The 23,380-nt window shown below is 40.2% G+C and overlaps 1 protein-coding gene across 1 annotated transcript; it reads right to left on the reverse strand.

The window, feature by feature from the left end:
• Positions 1-11,708: 11,708 nt before the first annotated feature.
• Positions 11,709-13,493, reverse strand: LOC146003490 (glutamate receptor ionotropic, kainate 3-like). Its single transcript, XM_083141781.1, has one exon. The coding sequence runs from the start codon at positions 13,491-13,493 to the stop codon at positions 11,709-11,711; it is 1,785 nt and encodes a 594-aa protein (XP_082997907.1).
• Between the last annotated feature and the right edge of the window lie 9,887 nt (positions 13,494-23,380).

Here is a 23,380-nt window from a genome sequence, read left to right on the forward strand (position 1 = left end):
GTAAACTCCTCTCTTCTAGCTTCCATTCGCTCCTCGCTGCCCAGCAGACGACTTTTTTCTCGTTTCTCATTGGCACCAAAACTGTCGAGCGATCGCTAGCGCGGGAAACGGGACAAGTTTTAACAAACTTGGTATAAATGTACGATGGATAGACAGTTGTATGAAGCGAGAAAAACCACAAAGTAGATTTCATAAGATACCTAGCAATCAGTAACCAACAAACTGCATTTTTAATATTAATGTCCTCATGATTAACGAACCTTATTTATTCTCACCACGCAATGGGTAAAATATTTGGAGCTTTATCCCACTTTCCGGAAAAATATTTCTTGTTTCTGCTACTTTTGACTTTTGTTGGCATGATATCCCGGATCACTTTTACGAGACGAGACGGGACAAAACGAGACGGGACGAGACGAGACGAGACAGAACCCTTCGAGACGGGACACGAGACGGGACAAACGAATATTTTCGAGACGAGACACGAGACGAGACAGCATTTTCACGAGACGGGACGGGACAGACCAAAGTCTCGTCTCGTCTCGTCTCGTGGGCAACACTACCCGGTATCGCTGATAACTCCAAAACCCATATTTAAACCTTCGCCCATATTTAGACCTTCTCCTCTACTACTGCTACTACTTTATTGTTGCTATTATTATCACTTAATTTACATGATATTCTTAGATAAAGGGGAATATTGAGCGAGAAAGTTGAATTTTGTCAGTTGCAAGGAGATATTGTGACCTCAGATTATGACAACACTGGTCATAAGGGCATGCGATACAGTCTCCACGGGACTCTTCTTAGCTCTTCCGTCCGTGACAGTGTGCCAACTTAGCTCCCTTGGAGCCAGATCTGGCTCTTTCGTGCACTCGTTTCGATGTGAACTGGGACGCCCAACCCCGTGCCCAACTATGATGCTATCACTGGTTCCGGCTATAGACCAACTTTTGTCATAATTATACATTTTGCACGTGACGTGATATTGTTATATTGGCTGCGTCGCCCCACTCCCTCTTATCTCCCCAGCTACTTCTTTATATCGCTGCGTTTAACGTGAAATTGACATAATATTGTTATCAGGGAATTCTTTATTTTCGATTTCATACGACCATCGGTGGATTATTGAGATGTGCGATGCCGCCAGATCTAGATGTTGAAAACAGAATAAATTGTCATAAATTTAAAGTTATCGATAATAGTAGTGCTCCCACCTCTCTGACAACTAACATTACCCTAGGAAGCACTTTATCCAGCCTTCGTAAATCTAGCTCCTTGGAAGTCAGTTTAACTCCATTTTAAGGTGAAACTTAGTTATTTTATGCGCGTCAGGTTGGCAACACTGCCAGGAGGCAAAGAGAAAAGCATTGATCATATGGGAGTATGATTTGATTCGTTCTCTTAGGATAGAAAAATATGTCAACGGGTAGAGGGCAGTTTGAAGCTGCATTTCACCAGCGGAAAAGTCGAAACGTCCATTTGATTAGCCGTAACTTGATGTTGAAGTTGATTTCCCGTAAGGAATACATGGGATTCCGAAAATTCTTATTCAACATATTTTTCAAACATCGTGTTCAGCTTAATAATCAACATAACAAAATATTTGCACTTGCAACATTGAGAGAAATTCATACTCTTGGATACACTCAGGGTTTGTTTTAGTAGCAGTGCCCATTCGGACGATACTGAAATAAATGCACAATTGGTGCGTAACTGTATCTCCTCTCCATAAATCACCTTTCGGCAAGTCGACATCTGTCCGTTCGCAGTTGAATCATAGAGGGACCTATATTTAGTTAGGTTAGGTTTGGCCAGTGGCGTCTCGTGGCCTCAAATTTGGCCGGGGCTTATTTTTTAAAGAATTTAAAATATAATTACAATACACATGAATTACAAAAAATAGGTATTTTTTCTTCTAGACTACAAAACTGGACTTACTTTTTTGAAAGAATTTAAAATGTAATGACAAATTACATGAATTACAAAAGAAACAGGTATTGTTGTGAAACATACCTTTCTACGAACGTTGACTCCTGTTCTTCTGCTCAGCAAATTTTGTTATTACTTTTTCGTTGAAGCCCTCTATGTTTGAAAGGTATTCTATCTGTATTGTAAGCAAGTGCCAAGGAATTTGGTCTGTCTTGTCCCATTGCATTTCTTAAGCAGGTTTTAATACGCTTCAATGTGCTGAAACATCGTTCAGATTCAGCTGTTGCCACTGGAGTTATTAAAACTATGTTTGTCATTTTTACTGTTTCTGAAAAGGTACCCTCCAAATAATTTTAAATAAAAAATGAATGCAATCTACTGATAGAGTTTATGTTTTTCAACTCTTCACTACAATAAAGAACACGAAGTTCCCTCTTTAGTTTTCCCTCTTCTATGAAGGGATAATAAATCTGGGAAGATGCCTCTGTCTAAAGATTGTTCTCTTTCATTATGTCCTCGTAGAGCAAGTTCATGTCGACCACAGAATTTTAAGCAATCGATAATTCTATTTAATATATGCCTATTTTTCCGGACAAATTCATTGTGTCTTGTAATTGACAGCCTATGTCCTTCATCAATTTGTGTTCGAACATCAACCCTGCCAAACTCACTCAAACATAGCGAATGAAAGCCACCAAAACTCTACAGAACAACACGCGAGATCGAACGCGACGCAACGGAACTAGCCCCGAATCAGCACTCAAATCCATTGCACTCTCCCCTCCTCTCTCTGCTAGCATGTGACCTTCACTGTAGCGTAGGTGGGTGTAGGCCACGCCTTCCTTTGCGACGTGCCCCGGAAACCGATAATTGACATCAATGCCGCTAGGAGCGCTGTTGTATCCATTGCAACACACGATGAATTTACGTGAGTAAAAATCGCCTTTTAAAAGACTGTGTGATAGTTATGTGTTATGGTGATTGGTCCGTTTTTCTTTAGGGGCTAAGCCCCGGAAGCCCCAAGGGACGAGACGCCACTGGGTTTGGCCTAACTTAACCTAAATGTAGGTTCCTCTATGCTTGAACAATGAAGGTTGGAAACAACAGAGACGTTCCAAAAACTGCCCCCACTTCCATTGCTATGCTGTAGCAGGTGTTTGGCAATGCAGTTCAAAACAAAAACAGATTATTTCCATGGTAAAGCACGTTCCTTGATTGCTTCAAGGCAACACAAACCCCACAGAGAATTATACTGGCAGAGGCGTCTCCTGAACGCATGCGGTGCATGCGCGCATGCGTCAATTGTGGGGAAAAGGACAGCTTGCTCTGCGACGACATTAATGAGCATTTCTACATTCTGATTTCTTCGTATAGGAGAAGCATTTATTTTACACGAGAGCGCTCAATTAAGCTTGTATTACATTTCTTGGATCTGAAGTAAAAGAAAGTAATAATTATTTTCCCACAATTGACGCATGCGCCACTTCAGATCCAAGAATTGTAATATAATCTTAGTTGAGCGCTCTCATGGTAAAATAAATACTTCTCCTACATGAAGAAATTAGAATGTGGAAATGCTCATTAATGTCGTCGCAGAGCAAGCTGTCCTTTTTCCCACAATTGACGCATGCGTTCAGGAGACGCCTCTGTATACTGGCGAGGAGTATTATACTCGCCAGAGCCTCGTTAGTCTGAGAGGTGCAGCGCAGTTCAGAGTGTACTATGTGGAAGAAACGGACATTTGGGTGTAGCCTATTCACAAATGATCCCCTCTTATAGAGCGACCACAAACAAAAGAACATTCGGCTAAAACTTTCCCCTCGATCCGTTCAGCTAGGGTACCCCCGCCTCCCGGCAGTACAGTGCACAGGAGTCGCGGGTATGCGCAGGTTTTCTTGCCTGTGGTTCCACTATACAAGGGTTGCTAGGAGGTCCAGGAATTTTAAATGAATTCAATTCCGGTCCAGGAGAGAAAATCAGCAAGCGTAAAATGGCTCAGGACCGCAAAGAACCTTTTTTATCTGTAAAATATTTCAATTCTGTCCAGGAACCTTTCCTCCAGATCAGTTTAATTAGGGTCCAAGTTCCGTATTGAAATTAAACAAAACGCAACTTGGACCGAATTTTATCGGGTGATCCGTCTGAGACGTCAGAAAAGTAAACAATAGGTTAATGTACGTATCTCTGAGTAGTTTGTTGTAATATATGCAGAAAGGATGTAAGTTTTGAGTGAGTGCAGGTTTATAGACTTCAGCCGCGTGGCGCTAGCGTTCATGGTAGATAAAGATAGTGTGGTCACAGCACAACAGCGCACAATGTATCGTATGGGATGTGAAATTTTCACTCAAAAGTTACATCCTTTCTGCATATATTACAATAAACTGCTCAGAGATACCTACATTTCTACACAACGGTTTACTTTTCTAACATCTCAAACGGATCACCCGGTATATTGTGCGAGAAAATTGATTCCGGTCCTGCAGCGGAACCCAACAGAACCCATTATAATTTATGGGCTCCTGTACCTTTCACAACCCTGCCTCTTACACTCCACGTACATGGAGTGCCGATGATACGGAGAGTGTGGAGAAAGGCTGCCCATAACGGCAGAGAAGGGGAGAAAGCGAGTAGGCGGAGCAAAGCAGTGCACGCTGTTGCAAACACCTGGTAGCTGCAGCCGCGTTGCCCCTCCATGCACTCACTTCCCCTCGCGCACTCATTGGCCGAACCCTCTCGAGGCACTGCGTGCGTAGAAGAATTGTTTCCTTTCGCCCAAGAGTGTAGCATAAAAATGGCACAGCCTGTCCCAAGATTGAAACCGACAGGTCATGACATCTCACAGCCCTGATAGATGAGGTCGTAATCCTCCTCGAGGACGTCTTTGATTGGCAATCAAATTCAATTAGCCACATGCGGTGATTAATTTTTACTCTGGTTTCCGGCCTAGCCGGACAAGGAAAAGATGTGGTCGGTAATCTGGCCGATATGTCCCTCCATAAACATTCCGAAACCCGATGGCCAAGAACGAGGACATGGAAACGAAGTCACATTCGGCGCAATAAACCCAGTAGAAGCTTTATGGGAAGGGGAGGGGGGCAATCTCCCCCTCTCCAGCGACTTTTGAAATAGTGAACCAAGCTATGGGACGTCACCCCGAGGCAGTTTTGGACTGTATAATTATGAAAAACGATCCCCTTTTCCCTGTAACAATAGACTGCCGTATATCTGCTTTTACGAGCGGCGTTTCCTTCCCATACCTTCCCCCCCGGGCACCAACTTTTAGAAGCGCCATAAAATGGAGGTTTAGGATGGTTCGCAAACGTGGCATTAGTGCGGCCAGAGGCGCGGGAATTAAAACAAACAGCGGTGCATGGGGGGTAGCTGGCTGCGTAAAATTGGCGGCAAAAACTTTGCAGGAATGCACAAGGGTAGCAGAAGGTTCTAATAAATTTCCACGCACCGGCGCTTTCTTAAGGTGATCTTTTACCCTTAACATTCTCCTCGTCAAGCCTGTGTTAGCTTATAGGATAACTTTTGGTCACGTTTATCTCGAGAACCGGTAGGAAAAAAATTGTCAAATTTTATCTGAGCACTGAGAAAGAATGCTTCTAAGTAACCATTTTCTGATATTTGCATTTATTGCACCAACGTTCTCAAAATTAATTAATGTAGATCGCCTGGCCCAACTGGCAGGGTTTTGCATATACGTTGTATTATTGTTCCTAAGTTTCTTGAAGACTCAAGCGTTCTGTCTTTTTTTGTCACTTTTGGCTAATCGCGATGAATTTGAATTTAATCACATGGTGTTTGGTGGCTAGTCACAGCGGTTTTGCAAAATCTTGTGGAAAGGGTCTCCAGTCGCACTTGGAGTATGTCCAATGGCAATGGATATATAGTCCGTTTGCGACCATCGACGTTGGTGCGCTTGCGCCGATTGGACGAGTCCACTGGCAAAATAGGGGTGGAAGGGATAAGGGAAAAAGGTTCCTTGAAGATCGTCTGTTGCTGAATCCGAAAATCAGATATGATGTTTCAAATTCTGAAAACTTGCATATACTTTGAGCATTATGGCAATTCACTATTGCGTCATGTTAAAAAATACTTTTCTTCCGAAAGATGGGAACTGTCTTCCACAACCCTAAGTCAAGGGACCAGGACGAAGGAATACGACGAGTTCTGTGTCTCTTCGACTGGAGACTGTCAATCGCCAATTTCTGGAACATGTTCCCGTGCAGCTGTAGAAGAAGTACATCAAGTGGTAATCGCCATATATTAATGAATTATTAAATTACATCTCATACGTTTGCAAATCGTTACGTCTGTAGGAGCCAGGGAATATCCAGGGGATGCTGTTCGCACGTTTTGGTAAAACGAAGCCGGACAATTTCATTGGTCCAGGGGGACACGTGATCACCCCAATCTCATAGTTTTTAGAAAATAGTTTGAAGACAAGGAAAGTGTGCGCCTAGTGTGTGTGAAAGGACCTGATAGAGGAAAGATAACAAGCTGCGATACCATTCAGAATGCAACTCGAGACAGCACAGCCTGTGATAATACACTTCGAACCCCGGAGAATGCAGTACTATGTAGTGAACAGTCGTGTGTGGCAAAAGGTGCCAGGTTGGTTAATGAAGTAGCGATTGGTCTGTAAAGAGGCGCAAGTTTCTGTATACAAGTGTATCTTATGATTAAATATTAATAATAATAACCCTTGGCTCTACAGCCCGTAAGGGTCTTAGCCTATCTCCCGACTACCAGTTTCCCTCCCACAATCCTACCTATAGGTGTGGAGATCTTATACCGGTAATGGGGTGACGTGGGGTCAGCACGTTGAACCCTCAGCCGTTATTGGAGATTTCCGTGACCGGGTTACGCTACTCACTCGCAGCTCCTCAATTTCCTCACGATTGTGGGTTGCCACCGGTCCTATATACACAGGCCGAGAACCCAGAGACTGAACCCAGGCGGACTCCAACCCATGCCGTCCCGCAGTCGGAGTCCAAAGCACAGCGCCTTGTAGACTGCACGGTGACGGAGGAGGACTATGCCAATAGTTTGTTTCCCTCAAGTAGAAGAGATAGAAATTAGGAAACTCATCCTTGGTAAGTGCAACGAGTCAGCAAGGCCAGATGCAGTTAGGTCAAGCCAGAGGCTTATAAATTCCTCCAACTTCCCTGGCCGAATCCTGGAACGAAATCCTGCAATCTGTTGCAGCATTCACGAGTTAAAAGTTGTAAAATGCATCACAAACACAACAAAGCGAGCCATAATAATAAGGGTTTAAAGTGAACCGGAATGCACCGGAACTCCATTCCGGCAAATCAGTTTTCTGCTGAAGCTCAGTTCCTCCTGCAACAATGGATTTCCATTTTACACGTAAGTCCATCCTTTGTTACATCAATTCTTGTAAACAGTAGATGAAGAGCAAATAAGAAAGTTCTTGGGTTACTAAATGTGTCTCCTGTCGGTGGGCGGTCGGGAAATTTAGAAAAAATATGTTTTGCAAAGGGCTAGTCGTTTAACATGTAAATTAAACCCTAGTTTCCTGAAATGACAGACGTGATAGATCTTGTTGTTCATATATTTACTTTTGGATGCAATAATAATAATAACTACAATTCTTATTTTAATATGCATTTATTACTCCTACTCCTACTTGTGTCTATTTATTTGTGGTTGGCAGTGGTAGCGTCGTCATCAAGGAATCCCGGGTTCGATACCCGGTGGAGGAACATAATGGTTCGGATCCTACTTTAAACTGTAGGTCCAGTCGCGATTAGCCTTTCTGTGCATAAAGTGGACTTAAAACAACAATTCAATGAATCAATTCAATCAGTTGATGTTGGCGTTCAGGCTAACACAAGGTCTCTCCCTCCAGCTTTCCGAAAATAAAGAACGTCGGTTACATGAAAAGATTGTAAACTACACTGACTGCTAAGAGGAAAGCCCTATCTCCCACTCCATAAGCACGCCACTGTCGATGGAGAGTAGGAAATCCCCATACAAGACTTCAGCCTCTGTTGTTGGCAATTCCGTATTGCAATGCCATGTCCGAATTAACCAAACATCAACACGTCCTCCTTGGACGACAGCTATATGCAACTTCAAAGCTTTACAATATGGCGTCGGTGCTTCAGTCTTAATTATTTCTTGCTTTAAAATTTCAAACGGGTCTATTTGAAGCGTCTGTGAAACATTTACCCGTCGCCTGCGACTGGCGTGAGTGACTTTCGATGTTCAATCAATTTGAAGGAAAAGAAGGGAGTCCGTGACGCCTCCTCCGGTAGCCAGGCCAGCTCCCTGACGCATGAATACTACATACTCGTCGACAGAGGCAAAGACACGTCTCGCAACGAAGACCTCCGCCTTCGCCTGTTCATTTGGCACGTCGTAGCCGGGTAATCAAATCACTCCCGCCTGTTTCAAACGGATGGACGGGATTGTCTTCGAGCCCTTTACCACCCTTACTGGAATACCTTCCCTCCCTCGCCCAAATCATCCCTCTTTTATATTTTAACGAGGTGGACGTCGTTGTCGGAGAAGGGAGTGAGACATTTGGCGTCCAATTTGACGGCTATAAGTTCGCGCGAGAAGGTTCCATGATCCTTTGCACGGAAATAGTGGATTGAGATAATCTTTGCCGCTTACGACTAAATCTTTTGCCTGTTGTGCACAGAAATAGACATAAGCTAGTTCGCTGCAGGTTTTTTGACTCTGTCTGCACTCGCGTGTCTAGTTGGTTACACGGTGCAACACTGACTCGTGTACATCTTTGATTTGGTGTCAGGTAGTGTATTTGGTGTCTGCACCGTTTGCACTACGTTCTGGAGCTCCGTAATGTGCGGTGTATGATCACGTGGTGCGTGCTAACGAATCAAATGAACGTTTAAAGCAGCAGACAGGCATTTGTTGAATCTTCTGAATTTGAACACCGCTATGCGTCAAAAAAGCATATGATTCGGTCAAAAGAGATAAATTATATAATATATTAGTAGAGTTTGGAATACCTAAGAAGCTTGTTAGTATGATAAAAATATGCACCAGTGAAACAGAAAGTAAAATTCGTGTGGGTATTAATATGTCTGACAAATTTACAATTCATGATGGGTTAAAACAAGGAGATGCATTATCTCCATTGCTCTTTAAGTTTGCCTTAGAATATGCTTTTAGGAAGGTAAAAGAAACTAAAGAAGGACTAAAATTAAATGGTGTGACTCAGTTGTTAGCATATGCAGATGATGTAGACTTACTGGGGGATGATGTAAATACAATTAAGAATAATGCTAAAATATTTTTCAAAACTGCTAAAGAGATAGGTTTGGAAGTTAACAAAGAGAAAACTAAATATATGCTTACAGGCCGAAACCAAGTGTTAGGTAATAATCTAATTATTGATAACAACTCGTTTGAACAAGTTTCCAAATTCAAATACTTAGGAGTAATATTAACAAATGAAAATTATATTAAAGAGGAAATAAAAAGTAGGCTTAATTCAGGAAATGCATGTTACTTCTTTCTTCATAAACTTTTGTCTTCTCGTTTAATATCTAAGAAACTAAAAGTTAAAATATACAAAACAGTAATTTTGCCTGTAGTATTATATGGATGTGAAACTTGGTCCCTTACATTGAAAGAGGAACATAAGTTGAGAGTATTTGAAAATAAGATCCTTAGGAAAATCTTTAGACCTAAAAGGGATGAGAAGACAGGTGAGTGGAGAAGGTTACATAATTTAGAACTACATAATTTGTATTCATGTCCAAATATTATTAGAATAATTAAATCAAGAAGACTTAGGTGGGCAAGCCATGTGGCACGAATGGGAGAGGAAAGAGGAGTTGACAGGATTCATGTTGGGAAACCTGATGGTAAGAGACCTGTAGGATTTCCAAGACGAAGATGGAGGGACAACGTTGAGATGGACCTAAGGGAAATCGGTAGGGATGGAAAAGAGTATATAGAACTTGCTCAAGATAGGGAAAGATGGAAGGCCTGTCTTGCTGCAGCCATGAACCTTCGTGTTTAAGAAGGCTAGGGAATTAGTTAGTTAGCTATGCGTCTACCTGGTTGAACATTTCCTTGCACCAGCCTAGTGTGGGGTTATACCTGCACCACACCTAGTGTCCAAAAGTGTAGCGAACTAGATGCGGCTAGGGTGACTTGGGCGTAACTTGGGGCTTGACACAGGAGGGTCAGAATGAACTTGAGGTTTATTTTAAGGAGAAGGGGGCAGAATCGAAACCCATGAAAATAGAGACCAGCACTATTTTCGGTAAATAACTATTACATATTTCAAATCATAAAAATTGGTGTTTATTACTTTGCTTCTCAGGTCCTAAGATTAACAAAATAAATACTTAACTTGAAAATGTTAACAAACCTGAACATTGAAAGGGACAGTGCCCCTCGCCCCCTCCAAGTTTCGTCTATAGACTCACATCATCAGTTACTTTACGACACGTAAATTGTTAAGTTGGAAAATTGTAACATGGGGCAGAGCTAAATTTAACGACTGTGTGTGCGTTCTCTGGATGAAGGCAAATAAGAGAGGATTCGTTGCCTGCCAAATTTGGGACATCCACGCTTTAATGCAATCTGTCTTTTCTAATTCCGTTCGAAAATTTCAGTGTTTTGGGTGGATTGACACATTTACTGGGAATGTGGTAGTCTAGCTAGAAAGAATACATTATTTAATAAATGAAAGCGTTTACGGCATATGCGTATATAGAGAGCGTAAAATGAAATGAAATAATTCAAGCAAAACTGATTCCTTTTTCCATCATTTATTTGTTTTATTAAGATAAATATATGAACAGACATTATGTTCCAGAAACATAAACACATGCAAATCTACATTGTCCCTTTCATTACAATTGATAGTATCTAATATGATTGGAAGGACATTCTCAGCAAAACTGTAACTCGGTTACATTCAAGATTTAACTTTTCGAACACCATCTATCAACATTTTCCAGCTAGTGAGCAGTACGGATATCACGTGAGCAGACGAGACAGTTTTAACTTGTGAAGTATGTAATGTTTTACTGCATAAACATACAGTTAAAATTAAACACTCCCAAAGAACTCTTAAGCACACAGGTAATTTTCACTAAACTAACACTTTGCTGACAATGCATGAACAGCAGATGTGACTTTCCAGTATTTCTTCAATAAAGTCTTACTTGATTTCGCATAGGCATCGAGGATATAGCTATTTCATACACAAGACAACTTTCCATGAATTAAATCATTGATTAGGATTTTGAATAAATGTTTTACATTACGACTTAATTTGTTAAATTACAATTTTAACTGGCTTTGCATTGTAGAAAGTTTTAAAACTAACTTCAACAACCACCATAGCTCAATTGTACGGCAGTGAGCAAGCAATGCAATAATTGTTCGTGAAGCAACGTTGAATTTTTATAACTCCAAGATAACTAACCATTCGTATACTCTTAGCTAAGAGTCAATCTAATCTTGCCCATTGAAATACAATCGATTCAAAATATATTGTTTGAATTTGATTTGTTTACTGGAACTTTTGATAAAAGTTTAACACAGAATACAATTCAAACATGTCCATAATTCTTCTTAGGTAATTAATAAACTTTACTAATTATTTAAATTTTCAAATAACTATTCCTCTTTTGTCGAAATACAAAACAATTATTTGCAAAATTTGAGTTTCAGATTCAGAGTAGTCGTGTATTTGACTCTTAAGTATAAAACAAGTGAGACAGGAAAGTTGTAACTTGTTTCACAATACTTGACATTCATTTTCGATTAACGTATACGCATAGAACATTAGATCTCATCAGGGCTATAGCGAATTCAAGAATAAAGGCAATGAAGCTCAGGGCAAGACCTATTACCCCAATGATGAAAGCAGGTTGGAGGTGGTCCGTTGAGAAAACAACTTGCTTGTCTGGTTCGTTGACCGAGTTCGCCCCGATTCTAAACTTCAGTTTCAAATCATGCATCAGGTCTCTGGACCACTTGTCCCTCAATCCAGCTTCCATTACCCTCTGTATTATTGCATTCATTCTAGGGATATAAGGAGAGCCTTTGGTCAGGAAAAATGAACAGTAGTTCACAATAACCGGTTCTTCTACGATATGTACCAGGCTTCTACCATTGGCGGTTAGATAGTTCATAACTTCGTATTCCAAATACGGAGTTGGCTCATAGAGGACTATGTCTCTCCTGTACGCTACACGATCCATGGCTCTTCCGATTTCGTCATCTGCTTGGAAACGACCTAGCATATCTATCATGGCAGGATTGGATGAGACCCTTATCACTCCTTCATGTTCTGGAAAGCACCTTACTGCCAGGCCAGACTTGGCTACCTCTTCCAGTGTGTTCATCTCTGGATAGTACTGCGTGAGTGTGAGAAACCCTGCAATGGAGCCTTGGTATATTGAACTCAGTACAAGGCTACAGAACGCCCACAATAGGAAGTGGAGTCGCAAAGTGACTGTTTCGGGCTGAGGAACTGACATTTGCAGCAGAACCGAGTACAAATACAGAAAAGGATTCGTGTGACTGATTTTCAGATCATGCTGGCCAATGTATCGTAGGAGCAAACGAAGAGAGATTTCTGTGACAACCAGAGATACCAGCATCATAATCCACACCTGCTTGTCGAAGGCTTGCAGCAGGCACATCCAACGAGGAACCTTCCCAGCGCTGGGGACAAGAAACGACAGAGGAAAGAAGAAGACTGGCTGAGTAAAATCCAGAGCTCCTGTGTTGCCAGGATACAAGGGTAGGGCATTAAGAAATACATCAGCTCGTCCGGTTACAGTGTCCTTCAGCATAGGATCCCAGGAGATGTTTTCCGTGCTTGCAGGTCTACCCCAGCCTCTGTCTTCCATCTTGAAGTTCATACGCTCTTCTAGTAGCAGTATCATTGAGCCGTCCAACCCACCTACAGGAATTGTCCCTTCGTCCTTCTTCTCTACAATCAAGTAAGGTAGTTTTGAATCTCCAAACTTATTTATTATTACGGGATACTTATACAGATTTCTAAGTTTGTCAGGAAACAGCTCATTGTGATGATCAGCTCTATCTGGTACTTCGGACGTCCCACATTTCATCACATCATACACAATACCTTGGTCTCGACTTCTCTTAGGAAAAGGATTGTAGCTGAGTACACTTACCGGATTATCATTTGTGTGGAGTTCATGATCACTCTGCATCACACCTATAAGTAAGGCGTTGAGGATCTTTGACTTCCAGCATTGCTTCATGATGAATGCAGCATCGTTTTCACTGATGGTTTGGTTCACCACAGCGATTACATATTTTCCCCTTGAATTCCATGATTGTACACTTCTCGCTAGGTCCAGTGTCTTGTTGAACGTATTTGGCTCGTCCGTCAGAATAACAATGGCACCATTCTTACCAAGAGGTCTGTCTCCTTGAAAATCTTCACGATGCAGAGTGGATTCTTCTGAGTAGAGAACTAATGGAACTTCAAACTCCGTGTTCTGAAAGAATTCTGGAGCTACGTCCACATCTTTTCCCGTAACAAGAGTTAAGAACCGAACCATTTCTAATTCTGTATTCGAAATATATTTCACACAAGATAGGACATTATCCCCAACATGTTCCTCGCCAGGTATTGATACGGCAGAAATCGCCAAGAATGATGACGTCATGATACAAAGTTGGAGTACAAAGGCCATTAGTTTTCTTGTCAAGACGACAGGTACAAACACCATCTGGAAGCACAAGAAACAATCAATGAGATTTCAATGTTAACAGCATTCTCTTACCGTGTGGCCACATTGGATCAGGTTTCGGGCGAACATATGCACTGCTGTGTTCGACTGGAAAACGTACTGGCCACATTAAACCAGAAATATCGTCAGTGTACTGGCAGAGTTCTAGGTGCGGAATGTATCGTAACGGTCAACTAAATGTTCATGTTGGAAAAATGAAAACCTTTGTTGAAAATAAAAATTGGAGAGGGTGAACATGGTGAGATTTTTTATTTATTTAATTGTGTGCATTATTAGAAACGAAGAATGTAGTTGGTGCTTTACCATACCCCTGTAATTTAAGCTACTGTTTCCTTGTTCCCTATTGGGATAGCTCTTGAGTGATGTGAACTTCTCATTATTCACCATGCTACCAAAATAATCCAAGACGTGGAAAATATAGATAGACAACACGATACCACACTTCTGTTGTATTTTGCTGAAAAATGAAAAAGAAAATTGGCTCGAAGTGGTGGTCGGTGAAACACGGCGTAGCTTGGCTGCAATATGACCGTCAACACTTATTTACATTGTGTTGGTGGTTCTACTGTTTTCCACCATGTTGCCAACCCCCGTGGTGAAGTGCTTAGCATAGCGCGCTAAGGCGGCAGGGGTCCAGGGTTCGAATCCCGCCCTGGGCATGTTTGTTCTTTGTAAATGTCCCTTCATCGTATCATCACTCCTCATCTTCGAGATTAGCCAAAAGATTAGACAAAAGATTAGCCAAAAATAGCAGAAAATCGAAATAAAATGAACCATATTCAATTTTCTGCAATCTACGCCAGTGTAAGAGATCCGCCTTAACGGAATATAAGATTGCCATACTTAGATATAGGGAGTTCTGCCGGATTTGATTGCTGACAGGAGCAAACATATATGACAAGAATTCCTTTTTAAACTATAAGTCGAGTACCAATTTGACAAACTGGGTTAGCGAATATGTAGGAATCGCTTGCATTGTTCTTACTTGGCAATCATGAATATATTTATATTTTTCTGGTAACAAATTCAATTTTTCTAGTTCCATAGTCGACTGTTGAAAACGTATTCAATGTAAAGGGTCACTTTAACTGGAGATATTCACATGGACCGTCATTGACAGACTGCTGACCTAACTGGCTTACCCCCAAAGCATTCGCCTGATCTTTGAGCGGCTTTTTCTTCGTATCGAATTTCAACTTTTGAAGAACAGTTTGTGTTGCTCGAACTGACAAGACAAAGTAGCAGACCTTGCCTTCAAAGGAACGGACACTAATTCCTAACCCACTTGAAGCAGGATCTTTGTGATGTTATTCGGCACTTTTTGTTAGTTCATTTCGCAGTCGAATGACAGAAAAGTAATTAATGGTCTACAGTGCGGAAGTTTTTGAGTAAACCTCTACGTGAGGTGCAAAGAATTGTAAGTGATCTGCAAGGGAAACAGTAGCGACAATGTTTCCTGAGGAAAGAGTAGCTGTTTTGGGGTAAATGATCTAGGTTCAAACTTCACTTATCATGATTGTTGTAACAGAACATTCGATATTTTGGCGAAAGCAGCATATATTTATATACAGGCCGTGACGGCGATTAATGGGGTGTATGGGGGCAGTTACCCGCACTTTATGCCACTTTTGCCCCAGCACTATGCTAAATCTTATGTACGAAGGGAAAGTAAATTGTCCCCCCCCCCCAAGCTTTGGCATCTTGACCTCCCAGTTTTTGAACCCAATCGCAGCCACTGACTGTATACAGGATATAAAACTTTTTCTTGAAATTACCCACATTTAGCTCTTAAATAACTTTGTTTTTCACTCTACAAGATATAGTAAATGGTTATAAGTAACCTATAGTTGGTACCGGCATCACTGTACCAACACTCTAGTGTCCCTCTCTCTCTCTCTCTCTCTCTCTCTCTCTCTGTGTGTGTGTGTTTGTATGCAATGCATATATCTTTGAGCGAAATAAAAACCTCTGCGGCTTCATCTCCACCACTTAAATTAACCCATTAATAAATAGACGAAACCTCATAGTGGGAGTAATAATTGACGTTCCACAAAAATGCCAAATTAGCACTAGACCGAAAATACACACACACACATCTTATCACTATATCTAGAAAGTCTAAATACAACAAACTCTACAATATATATGAGGGACACTATTTTCAAAATGACTGCTTTTCCAAGAATTGTTGTAAAAATTAACAGCCACTCGTTGAGTTGGACGAAGTTGTACAGTGGGATCCATTAGTATTATCGTGCAAATTGTCCATCACCATGTTCGTGCACTTTATTTGACCCGATAAGAGCTTCAAGAATTAAAAGAAAACTCAAAACAAGATGTTGACAACTTCTGCACCAGCATACATAAAAATCCATCGCTTAAAAACACATGGGATGTAAGAAAAAAGTGAATGAAAATTGTCGTGGACAATTTGCACGGTAATACTCATGGATCCCACTGTACATATGTAAACCATTTTAAAGTCATTGATTTCGATTCTTTTTTGTTTTCAAATGAGATAGATTTAAGGTAACGTGTTGCATTTAAATGGATATTCCATAACAGATTATTTCAAGGAAATAGTAGAACAAGATGCCTAAAATGTGTCTAGTACTACAAGGGAACGTGTGCATTAGAAGTTGTGCGTACACATATTATAGTTGTGACCAGGGGCGTATCCATAATTTTGCATCCGGGGGTTGTGAATTCGTATTTAGGAAGAGTAAAGGTAAATTTAGAGCCAAAACATCCAAAATTTGAACCTTTGTGAAATTTGGGGCGTTAGGTGGTGTTGAGGGTGCGTGGATAAATCACTGGTTGTGACATTCTTTTCAAGTAAAGATTGTTACGTCATTGCAACCTGCCCAATCTCGTTGAACGTAGAGTTAAGAGACTCCCTGACGAGATTTACTCGAAAAAGTGTAAATTGCCTTATCTCGGGTGCAAATGAGCCGATTTGATGGAAACATGCAGCATTTGAAAGATAAAAATATCTTCTTTTTGCTGTAGCTATAATGAATATTCTTCAGGATAACTCTAATAACTATAATCTCAAAAACAACAGTAAATAAATAGAACGCAATGGCAGAAAATAAAACAAGACTTAGCGTGGTCGCCGCTTTGAAACCAAGAGGTTCCAAGTTCGATGCCCGTTCGAGGTACAATGGGAGTATATCTAGCATTTTTCTTTTGGGGTTGTAATGGCAAATTTTGAGTCGAAATTAGCATAAATTTGACCTTTGAGAAAAATTTTAGGGTGAGGTTGAAGAAATTCGGGAGGGTGTTGGGGGTGTGTAGATAAAACAATGAGTCACTAGTGGCTCGGACCCCGATTTAAGCTGCATGTCCAGTCCCGATTAACTTACCTGTGCATAAAGTGGGGTTCATGTGGAAATCTTACACCCTCGATTTCGCAGGTGATTTTTTTTTTTTTTTAATAAAAAGTATGTGCTGATAATTGTGAATAATAAAATTCTGGAACGCGGAAATAAGTATTTACGACTGTACAGCCGTTTGAAGTTGCGAGGTGGTTGCTGTGTTGAAATTTCCCACCGATTTCGGGCTCCGCCCCTGGGGTAATTAACCTACCGCCTCCTACCGCTACCGCGGCCCCGCCTTTCTATATAGATTTCCTTTTGAAGGTATGTTAGAAACCGGCCGGAGCCACCTGCCCCCAATACTATTCTTTGCACGGACACATTTAGGTACCAAAGAAATAAGGCTAAAATTAAACCTCAAAAGTAACTTACCTCTTTATCCCAAGTACAGGCTGAATTGCGGGTCGAAGTTAATTTGAAAGTCCAAAAGAGAAGTCAGTTGTATGTCAAAAGACTTTGTTGTTTTCCACAGAATACTACCCTCCCCTGTCCGTACAATCATAGAAAAAGGAAGTTGCAAATTATCCCATCCCACAAGTCATTTCTGGCCCGCAGTTGCGAAGAGAAATTTGCACGATGTTCCACAAGATAACGTATTTACACACGCTCAGGATACCGTTCAACAATATGTTGAATGATATTCCTCATCGCGTCTCGTCGCTGTTTTCCATGCCTGTCAAACCATATAAACTCATCCAGATACTCCTCCAAAAAATGTCGCAAATTATCCCATTGCACAAGTCAATCATAAGAAGAAAGAGAAAATGTTCAGACGTGCGCCTGTGACATGAATCCAATATGGAATGCCTGAAAAGCCGTATAGACGCAACGTACGAAACGAACTTTAATATCAAAAAAACTTAAGTTTCGTAGCCGTAGATGTAAAAAAAATACCTTCCGTGCTATTTAGAAACACCCTTTGTTACAAGAAGCTTAATTATTTGACGAAAACATTTAAAATGTTCGCGAAATCCATAGTGTAAGATTTCGGCACCGAGCCTGTAATTATGTATATGCATAACAAATTTCTCGTTTTCAGTTTAACGATGTTCAGTGTTTGTGTAAAGTACGCTATTCTGTTAGACTTCTTTCTGAATGTTACTGAAGTCTCTCTTTATGTGCATTGATTGTTAATCACTTGTTATAAATGTTTATACAAGTATTATATTTAAAATTAATGAAAATAATTTTCAGCCAATGTGTAATTTCCTTTACCTGCAGACTTTGAAGTTCTTACCTGCTCAATGAACAGAGAACTGTGGTTCTCTCATAAGTGTTGAATGCTGAAATGAGGTGAATATCAGAAAGATACTCAAAATAATTATTATCTGATCTCGCAATCCTCTATTGGGAATTTTTTGCCTTGTTTAATTGCTCTTGTATCATTGTTACCTGTCCCTGAGTTCTGTAATTCTGTAATTGTGGCTGTTTGGATGTCTTACCACAGTTGACGTCTTTGTCAGATGGTAAACAAAGCACAGGAGATATGAAGTTCCTATTCTCTGTTGTGGCATTGATTATTTCAATAGTGAAGTCTAGTGTCCTCAGGAATGTTGTCTGTGGTAAGATCAAGAACAATTCTTGTTGTGGCAGTTGTTTACGTTGAACTTTTTGACATGAATTAAACATTCATTTGCCTCAATTATGCTTTGTTATCTTTCATACATCTTTACTGCTGTCATTGCTTTGATGTGAAGATTTGTAAACCGATGTTTGTTCCAAATACCGTATTATCAAGTGCGAAATTGACCAGTTAGCATTGAAGGACATGCCCCACTTTAGGCCCAGTCCCGATTAGACTTTCTGTGCATAAACTTGACACTCCCAAGACCAGTTGGGATTTGTTCTTTGAGGACATGCTTGGATTTCCAATGACTATTTCTCAGAGGTTTGGGAAACTGTTGGTTGTTCAATAGATGATCCCCTTCCGGCTGCCTTGTCGTATAAACAGGAGCTTGGAAAAAAAAGGCCTGTGAACGCCCCTCCACCCTTTCCGTCTCCCTGACAAGGGGGGGCTGAGTACAAACGTCCATTGGAAGCAAGGGAGACGGCTTCTCTTTTGTGCCGCGTCGCTTATAAAGGAAAATAAATAGCATCATTAGGAAAGACTTCCAGTTGCTCTTGTTCTATATTTTTGTGCGCATTTGTTGGCACATGTCGCCTCCTCAATCACTGTCTGACGGGGCGCGATTTGTCATTGGCGGAGGAGCAGAAGAGAGCTCGTTTCGAGGGAGACCTCAGACTTTTCCTTAGGAGCTCCAGGCTGCAGGCTCGTGCTTCCTCCAACAACACTTACGAAACGAGAGTAGGAATAACTAACTGATATCCGGGTTTCAAATTATCCGATATCAGTTTCTGATGCAACGCATAATCCGGATAATCTATATCGTTCGGGTATCCTGTGGATATGACTCACTATTTACTTTTATCAAGTTAACAAGGACGTATTTAAATGAGGGGGCTCCAGGGGGTACACCCCCAAAAGACTTACCAAGTACTAGAATTAAGTAATCCAAATATATATTTTTAGCATTTGTTACGTAATCGATGGTTATTTATTACAATCGAACTTATTGAATGGCAAGAAATTGGGATCATACGGTTTTAAACGACAGTTCCAAAGATTTATTCACACTACTATTTATGATAATATGCAGAACATATTAATGAGGAACTTTACTTTTCGTTAATTGAATCAATTCCTTTCTTTGTTATTCAGTAAATATTCAATTCTTTATCTATTTGACATTAATTTCTATGCTAGAGCAATTGTTCTTTAACACATTTTGGCGAGGTGAACTAGATAATGAATACGTGGTGTTATGTCTCTATTCATTTGCCATATTTTTACCTATTCATTTAATAATAACAATACAATATTAATTAATTTATATATTTAATTAATATATTAAATTTTTATTACAATAAAATTACGGTTTTGTTATTATTATTATTATTATTATTGACACACTTAGTCGGATCCTCCGGATATAAAGGGTGTCCGAAAAGTCTTTCCCTGATTGCAAACTTTATTCACATCCTCGATATATAAGGTAGAGATGTGAAAGTGGTGCCAAAATGTTGGAAAACTATCCAAGTTTTTTTGATCCAGGTTTCAGTAACGTGCTTTAGTGTAGCAGTGTCAGTGCACAGGAAACCGGAAATGTTCACAAATCAGGAGAAAGCTCAGTGTGTCCTCTCTGGTATCACGAGACCCGGTCACCAATAGCAGTACAGAGGAACTTTCAAACAACGTATGGAAAGATGCCGCCCGATACAGAATCTGTTGCTGACTTACCGAGAAGTGGCCGAACATCAACCTCAGCGATTTCAAACAACGTAAAACATCAGCCAAAAAGTTATCTTTATGATATATTACACAAACGTTTAATGTTTCGTGCATACAAAGTGCGAAAAAATTGTACAGGCTTTGTTGCCTTATGATGCCAGTGGACACACTGAGCTTTTTCCTGATTTGTGAACATTTCCGGTTTTCTGGGCACTGACACTGCTACACTACAGCCACGTTACTGAAACCTGGAACAAAAATACTTGGTTAGTTTTCCAACATTTTGGCACCACTTTCACATCTCTACCTTACATATAGCGGATATGAATAAAGTTTGTAATCAGGGAAAGACTTTTCGGACACCCTGTATATTTCTAGGTACGTGCCTGGAAGTTAAGAAAGTTATTCTGGTAAGAACGGTTTCTGAAATGAAGGAAATAATTACCAAATAAAGGTTCGATATTATCATTGCGCAAATGGCCCACATCTATGTCTAACGTTATAATACTGAATTTAGTGTTGCAGAGATCTGTTTTAGAAAAAAAGGTAAACATTTAGAGAATATGCGGAGAATCCGTGAACAGATAAACGATAATGCACATATTTGGATATTTCAGATATTCGGATAAGTCGGGATAATCCGAAAATTCTAACAATTCGGATCTTCGGATAGCTTGAATATCCGATTTCCGGAAAATAAAATTATCCGTATTTATCCATACCTAAACTACAGTTCTCATATTGGTCACTGAATTTCAAAATCTGGGAAGAGATTTCAAAAGAGACAATAAGAAAAGAAAGTTTCCCTGTTCTGGAAGAATAAGATGGGGAAGGGAGTTGCTGAGGACTTTGTGAAACCTGTCACTCTGCCTTCTTTGAACACTCCAGTTGAATTTGAGTTTTGCGTCCAATCTGTGCACAGATAGGCTAATCGGGACTAGACCTTTGGCAGCCGCAATGGCGATTTTTTTTCAAATTTTCCTCTTCATTCAAGAAACCGCTGTGATATTCCAAAATATGAAAAATTACGTCAGTTTAGAATTCCTTCTAGAGCATTGATATGAATTTTCGTGTAGTTTGCTTTCACTGTTATCTAGATATTATCAACAATTTAATAGATTTACGTAATCGTGAAACTTTTGATAATATCTAGACAACAGTGAAAGCAAACTACACGAAAATTCATATCAATGCTCTAGAAGGAATTCTAACCGTATGTAATTTTTCATATTTTGGAAAATCAGACCGGTTTTTCGAATGAAGAGGAAAATAAAAAGTCGCCATTTCGTCTGCCAAAGGTCCAGTCGAGCCGCGGTTGACGTTTGAAATTCCCTTCCCTTTCGAAAAGCACTATCAGAAAAATAAGGTAAGTTCGCCACCTTAAGCAAATTTGTTTTAAAAATCACGAAGAAATATTTTTTTTCAAAATATAATAAATACTTTTGCAATGATAATGTTCAATAGAACAACATATAAATTTGTGAGAAGAAAAACCGTCCCCTTTCTCGAATAATGACCAAGAGAGGTTGCAACTGGCGAAGTTAGGACGCACGTGTTCCCTAACTTCGCCACTTGTGTACAAGCGGTAAACTCAATTAATATTTTAATGACAGTAGAGAGTGGGTGCAATTTATTTTCATACTAAACAAGGGCAATATTAATTATAAAATATTCATGCATAAAATCAGTACAGATTGTTACAAGCGCAATTTTAGTCCAAGACAATTTCACTTCACACCGAGAAGGAAGCATCAATTTGAGCACACTGGAGAAACGAAAACACATTTATCATTTTTCGTTAATCCCACACATTCATCGTGAACGTAACGATGACATAAACTGCAGCATCTTGTATCTAGGACACGATCTTCTTTGCAAAGGAAACATTACCAGCTCTCTGTAGATTTGCCTGCTCCAGGATTCTTTTTTGGATGAGGATGGGTTGTGTTTTTAGGTCTTACAGTTTTCGGGGTTGTTGTGGCCGTTGGGTAACCAAGTGCGTTGGGACAGGAAGGACCGGGATCCGATGGACTGGAGAACAAACTGTTCTGAATTTGGACAGCGTGGCTGTTATTGGTGGACGGTTCCTCTTCGGGAGACTATTTCTTGGAGTCGATCTTACATGTTGTACACCCTTTAAATTTTGGCGGCCCTCAACTTTGAAAATCTGTATTCAAAAATAATGAATTCTAAGTCTTACTCTATTTAAAAAAAAAACAAGTTTCATTGTCATAACATCAGTTATTAAGTTCGCCATGACGCACGATACAGTGGCGAACTTAAGAACACGTGCAGCTTTTATTAAACATGTCAGAAACTACGACATAACAACTATACATTTAATTATAACAATACCCCTAGAAAGTACACAACGTAGGCTTTGAAATGATATATTACACTCTCTAAATGCAATAGTTATTCTGTTGTGTTAAACGGATACTTACGGAGCAAATGTCATATCAGCACTAGCCGGCCACCACTACCAACAGAATGTGGCGACTATCTCCAAGCAAGCACGCGCTAACTGAAATCGACCTTCGGTGTTCAACGTAGTTTCCAAGGCACTATCATGCACCTTGCATGAAGTAGCTTCCGATATCTCTCGGCTAAACATAGAATCTGTGGGGTGGCGAAGTTTGGGACAGTGGCGAACTTATGGCTACCTACCTTACATCTGGTTAGAATTCCTGGCATGCATTTTACAGACTAATGAGGCTCTGACCAATGTAATCTTTTGTAGGACTTCTGTGCTTGGAATTTTCCTTTCATCATTGATCCTTATATTAGTGATTTGCCAAAAGTTACAGAAAAGAGAACGAATAAAATTGAATGAGGAGAGTAAAAGTTAATAAGAAAATCGAATAACTAATGCACTTCAGACCACTAACAGCATGAAATGTAAGAAAGAAATCCTTGAGGAACACTCAACTGGTGGATCTATATCATTGATTTAATTTATTTTACTTTGCTTTTCTGCCACTTTTGGCTAATCACGAAGATGAATGTTGATAATATGAAATGGATGAAAG

Source organism: Lepisma saccharinum, chromosome 20 (genome assembly GCF_977018435.1).
Source record: "Lepisma saccharinum chromosome 20, izLepSacc3.1, whole genome shotgun sequence".
Lineage (NCBI taxonomy): Eukaryota > Metazoa > Arthropoda > Insecta > Zygentoma > Lepismatidae > Lepisma > Lepisma saccharinum.

Excerpts from the sequence above, each read along its gene's own strand:
- LOC146003490 (XM_083141781.1), bottom strand. The coding sequence starts at position 13,493 with ATGGTTCGGTTCTTAACTCTTGTTACGGGAAAAGATGTGGACGTAGCT.